The following is a 23,706-nucleotide window of genomic DNA, read 5'->3' on the forward strand; positions in this document are numbered from 1 at the left end:
ATATTTAAAAGGAATAATTACATTGAAGTGTTCACTTTCAGTGTTGCAACAATTCAGAGAAGAGGAAATATCAAATCATTTGGTTTAATATGTATGTTAAGTTAAATTATTTGGGTTGTTTTTCTGCATATTCAGGTTTAACTGCTGGTCTTAGCCTATTTAGGGAGAGCGTACATGCATGAATTTGTTTTTAATTCATCTTTGCACATATATTTAAATACATTTTTTACTTCTACCATATTATTCTTTCCACAATATAACATTAACTAACAGCTTATACAAATGAATAGATTTCTTCATACTATTCACCAGTGATCCTTAACTGATGTGAAATGTATAGATACCGTTATATAATAATTGTTGCTCAATTTGAAAAAGTTGAATTATGTACAAATGTGAAAGAAAACCACTGCTGCAGCATAATCACATGGACATAAACTGGTTTGTTCCAGACAAGTCTTCATGTTGTGTGAATTCATTCATGGACTGTGCGTTCCTTAATCAGATTTGTAACTGCCAAAAAAATGCATCCGTTTCAGGTTTTACATGTGCAAAAAGGGTTGTTGTTGTTGTTGTTGTTGTTTTTTTTTGGGGGGGGGGTCAAAAATGTTTGAAAAAAATCAAAACGGCATTTGGCAGAAATATCTCGGCATCCAATCGGAAGGAATGAACAAGAGGGGAAAACAGTTATGAACCAGTCAAATCAACAGCGAAGCATGCATGAATTCCTGTTCCTTCTTTCCCAAACAATTTCAGAGCAGCTTCAATCTCCAAACTTTACTGTGAAATCATGTCAGTTACACCAGACATATTTTCATTATCCAACACTTATAGAAAAACACACAACTGATACCAGTATGATCATTAAACCTAACAACAGTTCAAATCAAACTGGAAATAAAAAAATAAAAAAGAAGGAAAGAGATGGGGGCGGGGAGGGATGTGGGGGTAGAAAAAAAGGAACCAAATGAAACTATATGTAGAAGAACATGGCAATTACAGTGAAAAGAGATTTTATTTCTTGATTTTCTATGATAGTAAATTATATAACTTTCTTTTTTTGTAACAATGAAAAAATTATGCGCACTTGAGACTCTTAACAGCATCATACCCATCCACACTGGAACGTGACCCTGAAGAACAGATTTCTGAGCAACATCAACATTTCATGCAGCTATTGTTATTGTTGCTTATAGTCTAGCTGACAGCACATGGCCATCTTAGGACTGCCCAAATACACAAATGTCCAACCGTGTTAAACGCAAAACTGTCATATATAAAAGATATTAAGATAAACCTTCAAAACACAGTTGACGACAAACTATCCTAGTCATTTAACTCCAAAGAGGAAATAGGATAAGGCTGTGCTGAGGACATCAGACCTTCCGCTCGAACAAAAAATACATAAAAAAAAGGCCATTTTGGCAAATAACACTGCAGAATGGACAGCTAGTGCCCATCCCAGTGTTTACAATCTCCCTACCTAATCAAAACAACACAGATAGTACAGCACAGACAGTAAAGAAAAGGAAAAAAAGGTGTCAAGGCTTGTTCGAAAAAAGAAAGGGGAATGGACTGGGAAGGCAGAAAAAGGAAACAGAAGGAAGGAGGAAAAAAGACAGAGAGACAGCAATAGAAAAGAATTTTTAGCACAGAATTTCCAGAAGGCGGGGATGTTATTTATACATCTTGTGCAGTTGTCGGTCTCTTTGTGCAGATTCTCCACAATTGGGGAAGAGCAAAAAAACAAACAAAATATATAAACTTACCAAACCGAAACCATGGGAGGTTATTTTTATTCTTGTTGTTGCTTATAGTCCAGCCAACTGCACAGGACCATATCAGAACTGCCCAACTACACAAATGTCCAACCGCGTTAAACACAAAACTCACAAACACACACACAAAAACATTCAGATAAACCTACAAAACACAGTTCACAGTTCACAAGAGCAAAACAGCACATATCACATCTGAGACTGCAGAAAAAAAAAAAAGGTGTCAAGGCTTGCTCAAAAAAAGAAAGGGGAATGGACTGGGAAGGCAGAAAAAGGAAACAACAGTGAAGGAAGAAAAAAGGCTGAAATAAAGAGAAGTATCAGTATCAGTAGCTCAAGGAGGCGTCACTGCGTTCGGACAAATCCATATACGCTACACCACATCTGGCAAGCAGATGCCTGACCAGCAGCGTAACCCAACGCGCTTAGGCCTTGAGAAAAATAAATAAATAAATAAATACCTTTTTTAAATAAATAAATAAAAATGATAAAACTTTTTTTTTTAAAGAAATAAAATCAGAAATAAAGACAGCAACAGAAAAGAGGAAATTTTAGTACAGAATTTCCAGAAGGTGGGGATGCTATTTACACTAAAAGACCCGCGGCATCCCATCAGGGAACACAGGGTTTGGGGGAGTTGGACGACCTTGGATAATATAACAACACAACATCAGTAAACAATTTGATTTAGAAGGAAACCCGAGTGTAATATAAGAGGGGCACAAAAAAAAAAAAAAAAAAAATCACCACTCCTCCTGAAGAACACACTACAGTCTTGCAGCATGTTCTTGAAAATGTCATGTCCCTCTTCCCTTGGTCTTTTATTTCATTCCCTTATCAAACTATTTCATCAAAAATACCTTCATTTCTTTTTCTTCCCCTTTATGTCCTTATTTTGAGTTGTCTGAAAAGACCCCAAGATAAATTCAATAGCTGATGAGAATTACTAAAGGTTGCAAAAGTTAACAGTCCACAGCCTTTCAAGGCTATCAGGGCAGTGAATATCCACCTACGGTTCAAAAAAGGAATGTAGGGCCCAGAACCCCTTCCACAAGGGGAAAAAAGAATCATACAGATAGTATAAAAGTATATTGCCCATTGTCATACAAGGAAATAAGCAATATACTATAAAGGAAATTTTCTATCTAAAATTACGTTTAAATAACATACTTACCGTGACCCAACTAGTGCAGACTCCAGCAGGGGTCTGACATTCCTGCCTGTGCAAACTACTATCCGCCTATGCGGAGAAAATGAAACTACGGCCGATAACTTCCCGGAAGTAGGTAACCTCCCCTTTGTCCCGCTGGCTAGCGCCCTCTTTTGATGGCAATATGCCATCACCAGCGCAGCGAGCAGGGAGAACAGGAAGCGGGGAGGACGGGAGGGTCTTAAATTTGGGTCACGGTAAGTATGTTATTTAAACGTAATTTTAGATAGAAAATTTCCTTTTAATTACACATACTTAACCGTGACCCAACCAGCGCAGAATTGCGCGACAAGGTGGAGGGCTCGCCTGTTCTACTGTCTGTGTGCTGCGATGGCCTGTTGTGCAACTGCCACAGAAGCGATGCCTCTTAAGCCATCATCCCGTAGGCGTGCGACATCTCTCTGGTAGAAGTCGATGAGCCATCATCCCTAAAGCGATAGATGTCCCTCAAGTAGAATTCGATGAAAGTAGAGTGTACTGTGTCACCTAAGGATATTGGTGCGGGCAAAGAAGACAGAGGACCGCAGCTGTATTGTGGAGGAGGTCTGTGGACCACAGCTGTGCTGATAAATGTAGGGCAAAGAAAATCGGGTCGGTGGGTTGAATCCACACTTTACTGAGAGCCCTTCGAATGAAAGGAAGGGAAGGAAATATGTACCCTTATAGGGATGTCTCATTTGAGTGCGGTTGAGGGTCAATGCAAGGAGGTGCACATGTGGTTTGATCTGATGATTCCACATCGGATGTGGGCTGATAGTGGAAGTGATTTTTGTTTTTGAAGGAAACTGTGGCACGAGACAGAGGTAGGTCGCCATGTTGGGCTTGCCTTAGGCATGACAGCCAGATCTGTAAAGCTCCTCCATGCGAGCTGACAGGCAATGGGCGCTCCCCCCACCACTTTTTTGTCATTGCCAAAAAATGACAGCACTGGTATGTTGCCTATGCATAGAATGGCAGACATTTGGCAACAAAAGGCTTGATGTCCCTGGTGTCTCTGGGACAGGGTTGTGTAATTGCCCAGGTAGGTATCATCACGAATGGGCTTACGGAAGGCTTGGTGGCTTCTCTACCCGAGTGTGGCATGTTGGAGCCACCTGCAGAAAGCTGTCGGCGGTCAATGGCTGGGTTGGATCAGGCTGTGGAAGTGCATTTCATGTGCCCACAGGTCACTGAGTCTCATTCTGTGGTGGAATACCAAATGGAAGAGGGTTTCCATTGGGAAAATTTTTTGCTGAAGGTTATTTAGTGAGAAAGGGGACCAGATCCATGACAGGCCTATGGCTGTGTGTGGTGCGCACTAAGTCTGGGATGGAGCGGGGCGGGGCAGGGAGGTAAGTGGCTCAAGATGTGTTGTACTGGCTATTTACATCAAAGCACTGATCTGACATACGTTTCCAGTATGGTCAACTGCAAAGTGAGAGCTGTATTATCAGTGGTTTCTTAATTGCAAAGGGAAATCATTTGCAGCTTAGCCTTTCTGTGTCTCTCAGACTGGAAGTCAAATTGCACTGAGACTTAGTGCTGTATCCTTGGGCCTAACTGGCCATTGGGATCCGTCCTAGTGAGGAGTCCTAAGGCCCTCTTGATCGAGGGACCGGGGATGCAACTTAGGCAAAACACTCTCTACTGGAAATTGTATAATCGAAATCCAGCCCGAATAGTTGGGACAGCAGTTGCCTCCTCTGCTGTTCTGATGTGACTGTCGTACACGACTGATTATCATATATTGTTCCTTGGAGGACACCAATCAGCATGGGTAAATCAGGAAACAGCTGCTGTGTGCTTGAGGGATGAAGGTGTCCACCATGCAGGTTATGTTGCAATGTAAGGGAGCCGGAAAGAGTTGACGGGGTCTTGTGGTGCAACCATGTGTCTGAAAGACATGGTGCATGCTTCCGAAGTGACAACAAAGTCATCCTCTGACAGGCCCTTGACTGAAGGCTGGGGCTCCATGATGGGACAGCCTGCCTAGGCTAGAAACCCCTGGAAGTGTCTCATTGGAAAGACAGTGCTTGAGAAGGAATGGCCATCTGTAACCACAGCAGTGGTTGTGTGTTGAGGCTGAAAGGATCGAGCAGGGAAGACCAAATGCAGACAGTGCTTTCAAACGCCAACTGTTTGAGACGTTGATGCTGGATCTCTGTTCAAGCAAGGTGATGGGGCAAACTGATGTGCTTGAATGCGGCATCTGCCGTGCCGTGCTATGAGTGGGCAGTAAGGTACACCCCTGTGGCTAATGGACGGTTCGTTGTGCTTTGTGAGACGCATCCGTCCTCGTCAATATGCCTTTCTCCCAAATGTAGAGGAAAACAATTATGACCCAGGCCTTCTGCTACTCGAGAGGTGTGGAAGAGATGGGCTTAGGGTGATTGTCTTCTGCCCAGTGGGCAGTTTTTGGGTCCGCTAAAATTTGTGAATCAAAGATTGACACCCCTTCATGGGAAGGCTGGCTAGGATGTAGGGCCCGTGTGGAGCTGTTGTCACAACCACAGTGGTGCAAACCAAAGGTTGTTGTAGGCAAGGGGGGGAAGAAGGGATGCCTTACAAACTGGGGAGGAATGAAGGGCATGTGTGTCCGGAGTGGCACCTCTAAGTTGGACTGCCTCATCCCTCCTTGTGCCACGTTAGGGCATCTCCAGCCCTATGGTTGATTGTTGTAGGCAAATGAGTTGGGTTGCCTTGTCCCTCCTTGCGCCAAGAGAGGGCATTCTTAGCCCTGTGGGTGGGAAGGGGGTGTGTGGGTCCCTAAGGACCAGCCACTACTAAAATGTGAAGGAGCATACATTCAGGCATGAATGAGGCAGTTTTGTCTGTGAGTGCAGTCGTCCTCCGAAAGCAAGGTAGGGATGAATTTATGAAAATGAATACATACATGTGCAAAGGGATTATAAACTTCCATCAACTCAAGTAATGATGTCAGAAATATGCCAATGACAAGGGATCGAAACACAAGAAATAAGCATACATGTAGCGTGCACAGATATAGCCAAGTAAATGGGTAAGTGTGCATAATCAGTAATGGAAAGGAATCTGTGTATGCACCTAAATATGAGATGTACATACACATCTGAATGAAGTGCAAGTACGTAGGCACAGAGAGTTCAGGGCATTGTGGAAAGGAGGCCGCAAATGCAAGTGTGCCTATATTCGGCACTGCCGAAGTTTTGTTTTTTGTTGTTGTTTTTTAATATATATATATATATATATATATTTCGTGATTGTTGATTGTGATAAAAATCAAAAGGACAGAAGGGGAAATATTGTGATTTACTTCCTGTTATTGTGTATCACAAGAAGAGAATGGTAATAGGACTGGTTGCCTGCAGAGGGCTGTGTGCCTGTGTGGGGGATGAAGAACCCAAAAGTTCAGTCGCCAATAGCCTGAGAAACAGCAAGAAAGGTGCAGTTGCTATGCAAAGTTGTGTAAAGTCCATGAATGGGCATGAAGACCCAATGAGAATTCGAAGAAACATCGTTGGTGGGCAGCACGGGGGGCAGGAGTGACGTGCTGTGTCGGGTTACAAATGCAGAGTTGCCTCCATTGGCGCCGATATTCGGCGAAAAGGATGGTGTCTTTAGAGCACATATCACCCGGTGTGACGTTTCCTCGCTGTAGAGGGAGGAGTGTCATGCTGCGTGTGAGAGTCCGTGGTTCTATGCCACCTTAACCAATAATAATAATGTCCCTTAGTGCCGTGGGCATCCCAACCCGAATCGGTCACCATTGGACGTGAGACGGTGGGGACATGTGGCATGATGGCGCCATAACCAGACAAGATCGGCCCGAGCACTGCCGAGTGGCAGGATCGAGTTATCAAGAGGCACTCCGACGTGGAATTGCCGATATTAGTCTGGGTAACAGTGGAGATATGCAGTAGGGCGGAAAAAACTGGCACTGCCGAAGTTCAATGGGCTGTGTACGCATCTGCTCTGTGCGCTAGGGGTGGAGCAGGCGCTAGGTGTGGTACCAGTGCATAATTGCCGCAGCAAGTTCCCAATGGGTTGCTGGTTGTTTGGTTGAGCAGCTTGCTGAGACGCCATCAGTGGATGGGAAACAGCAGCAACCGGTGGTGTGGCAAATGGGGTCATCACCGCAAAGCTTGAAGGGACCGTGCACGCAGCTGCACTGTTGGCGAGAAGCCGTGACGGTAAAGGGAAGTAACTGCGGCGGTCACCAGCAAGGGTGCCGAAGCAGGAGTTGTCTCCCTTGGATCGGAAAATCGGACAAGTGGAGGGTGCACACGCATTGGCAAGCGTGCCCCCTAGTGGTCCACCTTCCTCCCTACCCCTGGGGAGGGCATCCCTAAGCGCCTCGGTCGCCATAGGATCCGAGACGGAAGAGGCATGCCGCGTGGGGGGCGCGTGAGCCACTGTCACGGCCGCCACCACGGACGCATCACACATAGGGCCCAGTCTAGCATGCGGATCCAAAGCCAGTGTATGGTGTTGTTTTCCAAAGGGGTTATGGCACATTCCATGTATGTGTAAATAATGGGGTTATGGCACATTCCATTGTTGACATGGGAAAAGTGATAGAGGAGATTGACTCGGGTGTCCTACCGACTGGCAGGGCCGAGAAACGCGGATCGCGTCAACTTCGTTCGCGAATTGAAAAGAAAAGCATCAATGGCATCACTGATCGAGTATGGGGTAACGTACCCCTAGAAGTTGCCGGAGAGGGTGCAGGAGGTGGTGGAGGTCTGGAGTCGACCAGAGGAAGCGAAGGAAGTGGGGGAGGCGTCGGGTTGGCGTTGTTGAGAGGGCCAGAAATAGAGGGCCCAGAGTGTCCGCGAATCGATTTTGATCGCGCCTTAATTTTAGCCCGATATCCCAATCAAACCATATAATTATGTGACCTGGTTCAAGACAAAATTTGACAAAAAAACAAGAACACCAGAGAATCGACAGACAGACAGAAAATACGCAAAAACTTAGGTGCTTGAATTCAAGTCAAAAACCTCGTCAGTTGACACTCTCAGACTTTGGTCAGATTCACAGACCAATAAAATTATTCAGAGTTTAGCTCTCAGACTATTATCAAATTCATTACGGACCAAGTATTGTTCTAATGTCAAGTGCATACGCTTTAGTAACCTGACAATTAAGCATATAATTTTTGACTGTAGCTTGATGAAGCCTTATGTACACAAAAGTGTGTCTTCACAAGTGACTGAGAACGTTGATGTTTTTGACTTTTTGCATTCATTATCAGTAGTTTCGCTTGTCAGTTTAACAACTTTTACAAAGTCCTTTAAGTAATTTCCTGTAATTGTATTTAGAATTTTGTTTTCAAATTTCACCCTCATTTCACCCTCATTTGCCCAGTTTCCCCCAACCCTCCATTCATTCACATCTCCCACCCGTTCTAACTGATAATACTCAAATGTATTCATAAATACTTTAACAAAATGTCTTCAATCACCAATATGTGTGACGGGACATTAAACAAAATTCCTCCTCCTCCTCTCCTTCCACTGCTGTAACCTTTTAACTGAAGTTGGGAACTCATTTACCCTTGGAGTGGGAAAAATCAGAGTAAAGTCCGGGCCTTTCCCAAGGACACAACACCATTATGAAACTGGTCCTCCAACCCTGATCACTGGTGAACACTGGATCAGAAGTCCAACAGCCATCCAACTCTAGTCTAAGCATCATTACAGGAAATAAAAAGGTCTTTCTTTTCTCATTATAAATTTCACAAAGTCAGGAAACTTGTCCCTATTTATTCAAAAACAACAAAAAATATCTTTGTACTGTAATGTTCTCCCCCTAATCCCCAACCCCCCACCAAACACTTTAACTCTTGATAACATTATCAATATCAATATCATCACAACAGATTTTGGCTTCTGGTCAATGAACATTCAGTCTCATGATATCTCCAAACACAGGGATATTTTCACAAACTAAACAACTAATATCAAAGTCACTGTAAAGTCATGTGAAAGAGAGAGAGAGAGAGAGAGAGAGAGAGAGAGAGAGTATGTGTGCTGTAAAGATGTGAAATGTTATGCATTACTGCATAATTGTGTATAAAAAGCATGGAAACAAATTTGTCTTTCAATGTTTGAGTCTCTCTCTCTCTCTCTCTCTCTCATATATATATATATATATATCAAATGAGAAGACTGTATAACTGATCTGACCATAACAATGTGGTCTGCAATGCAGGAAAAAAATCAGAAAACTTGTGTGTCTTTGGGAAATATTTATATGCTAATCAAATGAATCTTCAAGTTTGCTAAGAGGCTTTGTTTTAAAGGTCAAATCAATAAAAGCAACTGCAAACAAATGTCCAATGCATACCTCTTTATTTAGTGTCTACCAATAAACTCAAATCACATTTACAATAATTAATATGGATTAACAACTGGTATAATTATGCTAATAATTGTACATGATGAACATTCTTTCTTCCTGACCTAAAAAAAAAGCCTAATAAATAGGTAGGTCACAAGACAAGGTATTCCAAGACTAGAAGAGTGCTTGAAAATATTTTTTATAACATACTAATGAAACCAAGTTCTTATATAAAAAATAAAAAAATAAAAAAAATAAAAAAGTCAACTAACAGCAAAAATGTCACATTCTGGTGGAATGTTTTCTTGTTTTTTTCAAACAGTCCAACATGATCATTACCCATTATACATCATCAGTCATCTTGATGATTCTATCATAGCTCAATCACTTCAAAACCATTATGCAAAATCATGACAGACTGCCCATCCCCACACTCCCCCTCTCTCCTTCTCCCACCCTCCCTGAAAAACAATTCCATGAGGGTAACTGACTGACTGAATTAGATTTGGCCAATGGGTGCTTCTACATCATATAAATCATGAGACAAACACATATAAATATATAAAATACACAAACATGAAATGTTAGTTCTAAGTCTGCAAAAGCCAGCATAACCCATCCTGCACTCACACTAATGATAAACACCACAATGACATGGGACTGATAGTCATTCCGTTGTTTTGAAGATCTCAAAATGTGGGCATGTTGCTGTATAAGTTCATGATGTTATAAAGTGACCGAGATCATTTCTGGGATTCTTTCCACCATGCACGCTCTTTCTAGATACCTGTTTTCACAATCGAATAACCTGTCGAATAATGCATACATATACATATTTTCTCCTCTCTTATTCCCCTAAAGAGCATGCACACACCCACACACACAGAGATATGCATTGTACTTGTACAAGGTTGCAGTCCTGCCATTTAGTCCTCACAAACATTGAATTTATTGATCCTGGCCTCACTGAAATTGTCGCTGAGATATGACGCACATTTAAGACAAAACACCAGCAAAAGGATTTGAACGCAGACAAATTCACAATGTCCACTTTCCTCTCCCCTTACCGTCCTCCTTCTGACAAATGGTTTCCTCCAAAACTGTCATACCCTCACAAACATTAACACAACTTACTCAGTCAATATTCATAGATCTGATCAAATACATTTGACATTTTGTCAAATCAACTGACATTCTGCAAAATCACAATTCTTCAAGTGAAATAACCTAAAAAGGGGAGAGGTTCTTCACAGGGAAATGATGTGGATACAAAGTGCATAGAAGATACAGAGCTATCAATAGACAAGTGTCCACATCTTGTTGCTTTATTTCTAGCTGAACCACTGGATTCCTGTTCCTGGACAATCCGCTGCTTGCATCACCTGCCTGACTAGTCCAAGTGGTTCCACTGAGAAAGTGAGACGGTTCACATTCTTCTTTCTCAAGGAACTAGACTGCTTCTCTGCCCCAGTCCTTCTAGACAGCATACTTCTTCTTCCCGACTTCATTTATGACACCAATGTGCTGCAAAAAGTCAAAATAGCAAGGATGCATGTTCTGTTTACTGGTGGCATTCATTCATGACAACAGAATTCACAAAAAGTTAAGGACCACATCATAAAAGCAGGAATCTTTTAGTAAAATGTTAATAAATCGAGAGATGATTTAAATGATGAATGCTGCTTATGGTTTACCACTGACCTCTTATTGGCGTCCACATAAATGGCTGTTTCAGGTACATGTGATTTAAATGATGAACGCTGCTTATGGTTTACCACTGACCTCTCATTGGCGTCCACATAAATGGCTGTTTCAGGTACATGAACAGCTTGAAAACTGCATTTGAAAACTCTACATTTTAGCCAAAAATGGATTTTCGTTATGAAAAACTGCAAAAAAGCACCTCTGGTTATGAGTGGTGCTCATTACACTGGCTGTATACACCACCTTTTGCCAAAAATTCAGTATCATTTGACCATGTCGCCACGAAGAAAACTGCATGTTCCCAAATGGTCCAGAACGTTTTTAAAACCCTGTGGTATTAGGCCGTGACATGCGTCACATTTTGGACTTGGTCATGTAAGTGGTGTGCAGCACTAGCTGGGTATATCATATCCAACGTCTTTGCTCAGTGATGGTTTTCTCCGCAAGATTTCCTGGTGCTGGTTTCTGTGGCCAACATCTTTACACTGAGGGTACAAAAATATGACAGACTCCAAATGAAACACAGTGGTGGGCTCTAATAATAAACAGAGAAGATGATGAGTAAGTCTTTTGGTAAAGAAGATCAAAGTGATCTGATTTAGTTATGTGAAGTGAATTCAGTATTACTGCAACGTTCATCCACAGAGAGGTTTTGATGTTCACTTTAATGCTAAAGTATTCTTGTTTGAACAGAGTATTCTTTGCTGCATGCACTGCAACACAGGACAGCAGATCATACCTAACATTTGAGGTCACAGATCACAGCATGCCATATCATAACTTAACACTGACGTGACAGATCACACCACACAAAGCCGTAACTTCCACAGAGATCACAAATCCCAGAACAACACATCCAGACTTACATTCAGGTCCCTGAAGTACTCATTGTAGTCCAAGGCGTAGCCCACAACAAATCTATCCGGAATCTCAAACCCAATGTCTGAAAATCAAAGAAGGACCAATGAGCTAGTAAAGTGGTGTCCATTCACTGATTCCTTTCATCCTTTCACATTCAGCTTTAAGATGGCATTGCATATAATCATCATCACCATCCACATTAACATCATTTTATTTCCATTGCAAGCTTGAGGACAACCACTTTTTAAACACTTCCAGTCTAACACTGCCAAGGCACAGGTATTCTTCACATGGGTACAAAGAATGTACAAAGAATTAACCAGCATATTATGCACTCTGGAATAAAGGAGGGAGAGACAGCAGAGAAAGAGACAGAGAGATGGAGGGAGAGAGGGAAAGAGAAACTGTTGAATCAGATTGGAGAAGAGACTTAAGAATCTTGTCTAACAATCCTGAGGTATCTGTGCAAACATTTTTTTTTTTTTTAAGTTATAGTATATGCATGTCTGTTCGCATTCTTTGAATGCTCTTACTTGGTATTTTACTACTGATGTTCTAATCCTTTCTTGAAAAAAAAAACCTACAAATTTCTTGTCTGTGATGAACAAGGACAGCCACTGAACATGTATACTTACAAGATTAGAGAGCCACTGAACTGGTATACTTACAAGATTAGAGAGCCACTGAACTGGTATACTTACAAGATTAGAGAGCCACTGAATTGGTATACTTACAAGAACCACTGAACTGGTATACTTACAAGATTAGAGAGCCATTGAATTGGTATACTTACAAGAACCACTGAACTGGTATACTTAGCCATATAAATGGCATGCATACACCACTGAGCTGGTATATTTAGCCATGTAAATTGCATTCATACATGAGTCACTAAACAGGTATACTTACAAGAACCACTGAACTGGTATACTTACAATCAGGTCTATAGCCCGTGCTTCTCTCTGTTCTTTTCACCAAGAGACTGCAACAGTAACCAAGGCAGTCTTGATGAAACTATGCACACAGCATCAATCAAAATATTGACTCACATTGTTTGCTTTACAGAATGCCTTTCTGACAAACAAAATATTACATAAATGAACAAGATGGTGTAATGAAACTCTCTCTCTCCCTCTCTCTCAACCACACAATAATAATTATTAAAAATAATAATAATAATTCTATATTGCACTTTCAAAACTCTCACAGCACTTTACAATGTCAGTAAGATACAAAGCACACAAAAACACACACAGCAACAAACACATACACACACGCACACAGTTTCAGTTTCTCAAGGAGGCATCACTGCATTCAGACAAATCCATATATGCTACCCACATCTGCTAGGCAGATACCTGACCAGCAGCCTAACCCAATGCCCTTTCTCAGGCCTTGAGTGCAGCATGCACATAATATATATATATATATATGTACCTATCAGTGTGGATACATTCTACAGAATGTTGCCAGAGACCAACACTTATTGCCATGGATTCTTTTTCAGTGTGCCAAGCGCATGCTACACGCGGGACCGCGGTTTATCATCTCATCCGAGTGACTAGAAACTCAGTTTGATTTTCCAGTCAAACTTCGGAGAAGGGGCAGGAGGAAGATTCAAACCCAGACCCTCACAGAGGCTGTACTGGCAGCTGAGCGTCTTAACCATTCTGCCACCTTCCTGCACAAACACGCTTGAAAGAAATAGTTCTGGATCAATAGAACACAGACACAAATGGAGTGCCTTAATTATGTAAAAACTGATAAGATTTTTTTTTTTTTTTTTTTTTTTTAGATTTGTTTTGAAAGATGTGAGTGAGGATCTGAGACAGACAAACATACGCACAATCACACTGACCTAGTACCCGAGACAAATAATTCAGTACTGCGCAGAAACACTGACAACCAGATACAAAAAAATCCAAACAACTCTGGGTACATGTTACACACTGCCATTAGTCACCTAACTTTTTCTACTCTCCCTGTGGCAGATGTGCTGGAAAACCAAAGCAATTCTTCATTCTGCACATCTGGTACGGGTACACGAGTTCAGTTCTCCTTGTCTCAATCACCTGTTCACAACGAACAGCTTGTGCTGGAAGGACCGGCACTGCATAAGGACAGCGGCCATGATCTCAGATTGAACTAATTTTGACAGGAAAAGTTCGGTTTTCATGAATTCCCCTGTCTGAAACACATTTATTTATCATTCTCATTCTCTTTCTTCCTTCCTTCTCCTTCCCTCCATTCCTGCATTCCTTTATCTTCTTCATTTCTTTTGTGAGCTGCAAATCCCATCTTCATTCAATTCTATGAGTGAGCTATGCAGCCCATTACTCCCAGTTTCAGAGGTGGGTGCATGCTGATTATGTTTGTGTTTCTACAACCCCCCAAATGCTGTACTGGATTTTTCATTGTGCTCATCGATCTTCTGCATGCATATACACATGAACAAGGTTACAGCACTTCCACTAATGGAGCATTTTCTTGCCATCGGGGCAGTGATTTTATATCCACTATGTCCAGGGCTTGGCACAGGGAGGCAGGGCCCAGTCCTCTCCTTCCACCATTTTAACCTTCCCTAACTGAAGTCAACAGCACTAGCAAATACATAGTTATGTTGAGTGGTAAGACTGAAAAAAATTTCCTTCCTCAATTAATCAGATACTGCCAGAATGCAAATCACAGACTTTACAGAACCCATTGCTCTGATCACTGAGCTATTGCACAAGTCCTTGTTTCACAGCCTGGAACCAGGCTTGGCTGAAAAACTACCATCCAGAAACAACCTGACAGGCTTAGTAATATTCCACCATCACAGGTCAAAAGGAAATTTTCTATCTAAAATTACGTTTAAGTAACATACTTACCGTGACCCACTAGTGCAGACTCCGGCAAGGGTCTGACATTCCTATCCTGTGCAAACTACTATCCGCCTATGCGGAGAAAACGAAAGTAGCTACGGCCGATAACCTCCCAGAAGTAGGTAACCTCCATAAGTTTCATTCTCCTCTGATATCCCAAGAAAATTAAAAGAAACTATTTTACTGGACATTTCTTCTTCTTCTTCTTCAATCTGAATAACCACTATCAATGTGCTATTTTTCACTATTTTGACTTGAAGGGATTCGGAGTTTTTCCTTAGTGGTGATTTGATAAACAAAAGAGGAAAAAAAAGAAAAAAAAAAGCACCTAATTTATTTTCCCTAAGCTGTTATAGGAGCAGCTGCAGTAATCTGTACTTGTAGGATACAGTCACAAATACCATCAAACAATAACGTTCAATGGTGTCTCTGACCAAAATTTCAACCAGCAGACCAGCCCATGCTTTCCGTGGAACACACATAGCAGCTGAACGTCTATCGGACACACCTGGCCACCTTGACGCTCTTGGGCTGCACAGCATTCAGCAGGCGTAACAGCTGCTGCATGGTCTTCCCCGTGTCAATGATGTCCTCCACCACCAGTACGTTCTGAAATCATAGGGCACACTGGTTGATACTCTGCTCATACACCAGTGATGGACCAGTGGCAGACAATACCCTCACCATCTGCGTCCCTCCAGCTGTTCTACAATAACGCCGAATCTAAAAATAGACACTTAATTACTACTGGTTAGCAGACACACAATATACCTTTTCTTTTCTTTTTTCAGCTCTGGGAGAGAATGCCATTTTGATCAAATCACGACAGCTGGAAATACCTCAGATCAATCCACGTTACATGGATGATTATGATCAAATATTCATTTGGATGTTAGTATATAATTATCCTTTTTTTTTCTTATTATTTTTTTTAATAAAGTCATGTCATTAACCCACATAAAAAAATCCTGCTTAAAAAAAGTGTGACACATGAAATGTTTACTTTGCAGATAATATGAAATAAACTTACAGATTTAAAAACATGAACTGGAGAATACCTTACACAAAATTTACAGCTTCACTTCCTACATCCCGTTCCCTTCAAAAAGAAATCTTTTTTCTGAACAATTGGATATGTTTTGCTGTCTCCCTCCTTGCTTTAAAACATTCCTTGTCAGATTCAGCATTTTACTATATTAACGGATAAATAATAAATGAATAATAAAACAACATGCAAACAACAAGAAATATATAAAGATTACATTGACAGTTTCCTGTATTCCCACAGAAACAATGTAACATATACACTGTAAGTCCAAGATCACAAAAATTTGCAGTAAACGTACAGGTTGTGCAATGACATGCTTGTTTTGAGTTAAATACAAATAGACTGTTCATGCGCAAACAAATAATGTTAACTGATGCGACTAACCTTCCCCTTTAGAGATTGCAGGTTGTCTCCACCAATTACATCAATGGAACCAGAGGACTGGTCATTCTGCAAGAGACAGAATATTGCTCCACATATTTTTTTTTTTTTTTTTTTTTTTTTTGTAAAATATCATTTCATCTGTCAAAAAGAAAGAAACATAAGTGATATAATCTCTCAATATTGCTCCACATATAATCATCTTTCATCAGTCAAAAAGAAAAAAAAGTTATATATTCTCTCATAGGTATGTGTTGTGTTGTACATATGTATGTGTTGTGTTGTGTTGTGGTGTGGTTAGTTGTGTCATGTGGTGTGGTGGTGTGGTTAGTTGTGTCATGTGGTGTGGTGTGGTGTGTTTAGTTGTGTCATGTGGTGTGGTGTGGTGTGTTTAGTTGTGTCATGTGGTGTGGTGTGTTTAGTTGTGTCATGTGGTGTGGTGTGGTGTGTTTAGTTGTGTCATGTGGTGTTGTGTGGTGTGGTGTGTTTAGTTGTGTCATGTGGTGTGGTGTGCTATGCTGTGTTGCCTTGTGCAGTGTTGTGCCGTGCAATGCTGTGCAGTGCTCTGTGTGTGTGTGTGTGTGTGTGTGTGTGTGTGTGTGCGCGCACGCGCACCCATGTGTGTCTGTGTGTGTACACTAATGCAAATAAGAACACACTTAATGCACATTCTGCGACAACAGAGAAGACATTTGAATGCTTTTGGGATTTGGGAGGAGAAGAAAGAGGTAAGTGAAAACAAATATATAAAAGAACAACACCAAAATGTAAAGCAAAGAGAAAGGGGAAAAAAGATAAAATGCAGACAAAGAGGGAAGAACATTTCAAATCTAGGGCAGGAAGGGGCTGGTGTGGATGGGTGAGGAGGGTGGGGGGGATTGACATGGGAAGAATGGAAGATAACGATAAGAGGTCTTGACTTAAGAGAGATTATAAAGTGTAATACCAAGACTATGTTGGCATATATTGCATTCTAAATGGAAATGGAAATCCACCGTAGAGCAGACAGAATGCACTTGAAAATACTCACAAAAAGCATTCATGGAAATTTAAGTCTAACTGAATTCTGTTTGTATTGTATCCTAGAAACATAGATAAATCTAAATATTGATTTCATAGTTATCATACTGGATATTATATATCAGAGATTTGTAAAATATATTTCTAAAATAGAGAAAGACATTACTGAAATGGAACAGACTTTGCACAAAGATATGTCCAGTTCTATACATAAACACAGTCATTATCATCTTCCTCATACAATGAGCAGAAAACAATGAAACGAAATGTTAACTGGTAACAGTAAATAAAATAAATCAATCATTACAATCATATTAAAGTACTGTCAGTCAAAAACAAACTCTGTGAAAGACAAGAAGAAAATAAGGAGGGTTAAACAACCTTACATACACTGCAACATTTCTAGTCAATGTGTAAGTGCATGTAGTCTTGTGTATTTGTGCTTGAACTCACTTGCTAGTGCATTCACATTACAAAATCCACACATTTAGGAATAAGTGTCGTGAACAATAAGTATAAGTGGGAACAGAGAGAAGCGGAGGGACAAATAAAAATAAAAGGAAAAAAAAGAAGTAAAAGAAAATAGCACTTTGATACTAAAAAAAAAAGGAACAAAATTTAATATAACTTTCTTCAAAATCTGTAAGTGTAACAGTACACTGCAGTCATTCAGCAGCACACACAAAGACAATTGTTTTGTTAACCTGATTTTTTTAGTGTAAGTTTTTTTTTAAACATATTTGCGGCAAAGAAAGTGAAGGAGAGAGGCCATAAATAGACACAAATAGAGTGTTAGTTACAGGTCAGAAACAGACATAAATAGAGTGTTAGTTACAGGTCAGAAACAGACATAAATAGTGTGGTAGTTACAGGTCAGAAACAGACATAAATAGTGTGGTAGTTACAGGTCAGAAACAGACACAAATAGTGTGGTAGTAACAGGTCAGAAATAGACACAAATAGTGTGGTAGTTACCGGTCAGAAATAGACACAAATAGTGTGGTAGTTACAGGTCAGAAACAGACACAAATATAGTGGTAGTCACCGGTCAGAAATAGACACAAATAGTGTGGTAGTTACAGGTCAGAAATAAACACAAATAGAGTGGTAGTTACCGGTCAGAAACAGACACAAATAGTGTGGTAGTTACAGGTCAGAAACAGACACAAATAGAGTGGTAGTTACAGGTCAGAAACAGACACAAATAGAGTGTCAGAAATAGACACAAATAGTGTGGTAGTTACAGGTCAGAAATAGACACAAATATAGTGGTAGTTACAGGTCAGAAACAGACACAAACAGTGCGGTAGTTACTGTTTCAATCCACACCTTACACAGGGGCGAAAGAGACAGAGAGAGGGAAACACTTTTCTCTATCCACAAAGATTACAGCCAAGCCTCTCATGGAGGACATGTCTGAACTAAACACACAGTGAAAATAAAACTCTTCCTTAATCAATATTATCTCATTATCAATATTAAATCACTAACATTCATTGATATTTACTTACTTACATCTAAGATTTAAAACAAAAACATACATAAACTCATTTATGAAACCACTAAACAAAACAGCAACTTTTTTAACCCCAGTTTCCTCATTCGAAGTCATACTGATTAAAAGGATCCATTGAAAATCATGTTTCTTGTGAAACTTAATTTTCCAAACTTGTCTCTGGAATAAATAATCAGACAAAATTCAGGCACAAAAAAAAAACCCTGAGTTCTGAGTTGTTCGTTTTCTACTCTCACCAAATATCTTTTATTTCTACAGAATCAGTCTTTGGGTTTAAAGATCTGCATTCTTTTTTTCATAGACAAGCTGATCAAAATCTGTGCAGCCTTGAATTCCAGCACACACTGCCATGCAGGAATGAATAATAATAATAATAATAATAATGGTATTTATATAGCGCTGGATCTTGTGCAGAGACAAATCAAAGTGCTTTCACACCAGTCATTCACACGCATGCATAACTCTAATACTGCAGAAACTAAAGACAAGGAAGGGCAGGCAAGGGAAGCGATTTTGGGAAGAGGTGGGTTTTAAGGCCAGACTTGAAAGAGCTGAGTGTGGAGACTTGACGAAGCGAAAAAGGAAGTTCATTCCAATCGCAAGGTCCAGAAACAGAGAAAGAACGGCGGCCAATAGTCGAGTGTTTGAATCTGGGTATGCGTAAACAGAGCGGATCCGAGGCCGATCGTAGTGAGCGAGATGGAGTGTAGAGGTGAAGGCAGCCGCAGAGATAGGAAGGGGCAGTTTTGTGAATGCATCTATAACATAGAGTGCTGATCTTGTACTTTATTCGGTGTGAGACAGGGAGCCAGTGGAGATGTTGCAAAAGAAGAGTGATGTGCTCAGATCTTTTCTTTCTGAGGACGAGTCGGGCAGCAGAGTTTTGTATGCGCTGAAGGGGCTGAATGGATGAAGCAGGCAGACCAGACAATAAAGAGTTACAGTAGGTTGTAAGAGGACAGAACATGGTTGAAACATTGCTTTAGAGTAATCTACACTTCATGGAACTCAACCAGATAGGACGGTTGGGTTTTTCGCTGTTGCTGTTTATTCTGTTGTTTTGTTTTTTGTTCAATTTTTTTTTTTCTTTCCACCTTCACTGACATTGACTGAGAGCAGAGATTAGCCTTAAAAACTCTGAAACTCTATGCTGTGACTGACAAACGGTGCAACGGTCAAATGGTTAGAGCTCTGGTTTCTCGTACAAGTTTCCTGAGTCCATTACCCAGTGCCTCTGGTGGATTAAGGGTGGAGATTTTTCCTATCTCCTCATCCTACATCAACATATTCGTAGACCTGCTAGTGTCTGAACCTCCTTCTTGTGTATATGCATGCAGAAGACCTAATATGCACATTAAAGATCCTGTAACCTATGTCAGTATATGCATGCAGAAGACCTAATATGCACATTAAAGATCCTGTAACCTATGTCAGTATACACATGCAGAAGACCAAATATGCACATTAAAGATCCTGTAACCTAGGTCAGTATACGCATGCAGAAGACCAAATATGCACATTAAAGATCCTGTAACCTATGTCAGCATTCTGTGTGTTATGGAAACAAGAAAATATCATTCACACTCGCCAAAAACAGAGTATGGATGCATACATGGTGGGGTAATAAACAAACAGTCATACAAGTCAAGTTACCTGTGTGTGTGAACAAGTGTTTGTACGTGACTGAAACCAGACAGAATGACACAGGAAACAAATGACGAAAACCCAAAGACAGCTCTCAGTCTCCTCTACCCAGCCTGTTGTGCAAATGATTCTGTGTTGGTAAAGCCCTTTCAGCCTGGTTTCTGACCGAGGATATGACGTGGTATAAGTATCCATATCATCATCATCACACCTGTCTGTAGTAAGCAGACTTTTTGTTCTTTTTTGTCTCCAGTTTCACTGTCTCCAGTTTCACAGTCTCCTGTGGTTGAATTGCCAGTGCATACGATAACACTACCACTTCACATGAAATTTTAACTCTCATCCTCGCTCTTCAAATCCCCTCCCTCTCCCTGCTCAGCCCTCCACCTGCCTCCTCCCCACTCCACCAGCAAAAAAATAAATGAATTAATCAAAACTTTTTTTCTTTTTCTTTTTTTTAAATTAATGAGTGTGTTGCCTGACAAACAGTTATTTCTGCTTGATCAGCTGACACACTAATACTGTGCGAGTAACCTTGCACAAAGAAACAAAATCAATGCTTTTACTCGCAGCAGTGTTGGTTTTATTTTACAAAAACACACAAGTGAAAGATCTTCTGACACGAGTTCCAGTGAGAGTGGCTGATAGTCAGCAGATGCCGTTTTGTCTCTGCCTGCTAGACTTCCCTACAGGGGCGGAGCTTAGTGTCTCACTCTGCCGAGAGTGCAGAGGTCCATTCCAATTACAATCTGTGGGCCAGATTACGTATCTTCCAATTCCATTTTTTAATTCTTGATCTTTAACATAAAATTTAAAATGCTCGACATGACATACATAATATATTAATCATTCAGAATATCAAGAATAAAAAGTATGCATGCCAAAATGTCAAGAAGAAATCCAAAATCAAATATAAAATTATGTTGCTTATTGAAAGTATTACTTTTAAATTTAAGCCCACAAAATCACTGCTGACCTGAAAAGAAGAAAGTAACAACATACTATTACTTTTAGATAGATAGATAGATAGATGGATGGATAGAGACAGAAAGATAGATAGATAGATTGATAGACTGACTGACAGACAGATAGATGGATGGATGGACCGACGGACAGACAGATAGATGGATAGATAGATGGAAGATACAAACATACATACATACATACATACATACATACAATGATACATACATACATACATACACACATACATAAATACATAGACATATACATAGACAGATATCAAAAGAATAAAGACAGATATCAAAATGTCAAAAAAATCATATGGAAAAAGAAAATATCCCATAATAATATCCCATCACAACTGTTTTTAGAAGAATCCTGGGTCTAGAGTTTTCAGAGTCACTGAAAACACTCACGGAATCTCCAAAAATGACTGAGAACATGTATATTGTCAATATTATCAATATTAGCGTACTTTTCTGTGACATGGTTACGCTGTTCATGCAGTCTTTCCACACTGGGTGTGAGCAACATTGAGTGATATCTCAACAATCAATCACTAGCTTACAATACATGCAAATAAAAAAACCCACAAAGATCATCAGAGATTTTAAAAAAAAAAAAGCCCTGTGACAAAATACAAACTACACAGCCCGTCACTTTAACCACTGGCATTAGCATGCAAAATCTGACACACAAAACAGCAGCACTCAACAAAAACAAAAATGTAGCTTCAAACAATACACGATAAAAAAGCAATCTAGACATACCACAAAGTATCAAACAAATCCTGAGCAATCACACTTTATTTGTGGTTAATCAATTTTCTACTTTAATTCTCTGATATCACTTTTTAAAAATTGCAAAGACGTGAAATTGAACACTTCATATTAATTCTGACCCATCAAAAAAAAAGCATTTATAACAATTAACCGATGTTTCATATCCACCCCCTCAACCCTACCCCAATCACCTTTCTGATCTGAGTTACGCATTTTTAAACAATTAACATTGTTTATGAACACTTGTGCCATAGGAAACAGTGGTGTGGCTGAACACATTTTAAATGTTTGATCAACAAGCCTCTAGCAAGCCTCTGCTTCGGGTCCTGTCTCTTAACAGTTTTTGAAAACAGAATTTCCACATTTTCGTATGTTACCTACCTGCATGTATCAACAAAAGCACACATTTCACAACTTTGGTGTACAGGAGGTTGGTCGGAGGGCGTGGGGGAAAGAGGGGGTTGATATCTGCTGTTACTGTGTTTGTATGTTTCAGTCTGTCTGTATGTGTGTTGGTCTGTCTGTCTCAGTGTATATACATCTCTTGTGTCTGATGGTCCATCTGTCTGAATGCATGGATGTGTGCAGATATGTGTGTGTGTGTGTGTGTGTGTGTGTGTGTGTGTGTGTGTGTGTGTCTGTGTATGTGTGTGTTTTGTGTGTTTTGGGGGTGTTTCTAGGTGTTCCTGTCTCTGTGCATGCATATGCACTTGTATGAATGTATCCATATGTATGTGCACTTGTATGAGTGCATCCATATGCATGTCTATCTCTCTCTCTCTCTCTCTCTTCTCTATGTATGTATATCTATCTATCTATCTATCTATCTATCTATCTATATATATATATATATATATATATATATATATATATATATATATATATATATGCATGTGTGTGTGTGTGTGTGTGTAGTTACTAATTATATAAGCAAGCTTGCTTGTATTTTACATGAGAAAGTGAGAGAGAGTGGATGACAGAGCAGACACAAGAGAATGAAAAAAAAAAACATGAGAGAAGGAAATACCCGTTCTCGCACAGCTCAGGCTTAAGGTTAGAGATGATGTTAGATGCGTCACAATCTAACACACACCAATGACAAGACTTGACACCATGGGACAGGAGTGGGGAGGTGAAGTGGGGATGAGTGAGAAGAGGAAGGCTGCTGGCTGAACACACCATGTGGAATACAGGGTCTTGTCTTATTAAACACTGGGCAGGATTTTGTCCCATTACCAATAAACAAATTTCTTAAGTTCTTAATCACAGAAAAAAAAATCATGTATAATATCAGAACAATGTTGTTGTTGTTTTTTTAATCTGTGGTGTTCACTTCTAATGCAATCATTGTTTGCTTGGACATAACTACATGCATATGTAAGTAACTAGTAAGTTTTCAAAATACTGCATTTGGAGTGCCATCTGATTACTCGTTGTCGCTCACATGATTAACTCATCTGCTTTTCTTTTTTAAAATGTCATTCTGTACTGACAATATACCAGCCATGAACAATTTACAGCTGCAAGCAGATACTAGTACTAGTGCTGAAGAACAGGCTATATTCTGCAAAGGCAGAAGTACCATCAAATAAGCCATCAAGCAGCACACTAGAACAAATGCAGAACAGCTGACAT

At 40.2% G+C, this 23,706-nt stretch overlaps 1 protein-coding gene across 2 annotated transcripts in view; it reads right to left on the reverse strand.

Moving 5' to 3' along the window:
* Positions 1-996: 996 nt before the first annotated feature.
* The window catches only part of LOC143300773 (hypoxanthine-guanine phosphoribosyltransferase-like), a 31,027-nt gene continuing 8,317 nt past the window's right edge, over positions 997-23,706 (reverse strand). For both annotated transcript variants that reach the window (XM_076614712.1, XM_076614704.1), the window contains 5 exons: positions 16,150-16,215; positions 15,226-15,326; positions 12,789-12,835; positions 11,859-11,935; positions 997-10,812 (listed from right to left, as the gene is read on the reverse strand). In XM_076614712.1, the coding sequence (XP_076470827.1) occupies positions 10,765-10,812; positions 11,859-11,935; positions 12,789-12,835; positions 15,226-15,326; positions 16,150-16,215 (339 nt within the window). In that variant the 3' untranslated portion in view covers positions 997-10,764. The remainder of the gene's footprint in view (positions 10,813-11,858; positions 11,936-12,788; positions 12,836-15,225; positions 15,327-16,149; positions 16,216-23,706) is intronic.

Source organism: Babylonia areolata, chromosome 2 (genome assembly GCF_041734735.1).
Source record: "Babylonia areolata isolate BAREFJ2019XMU chromosome 2, ASM4173473v1, whole genome shotgun sequence".
Lineage (NCBI taxonomy): Eukaryota > Metazoa > Mollusca > Gastropoda > Neogastropoda > Buccinidae > Babylonia > Babylonia areolata.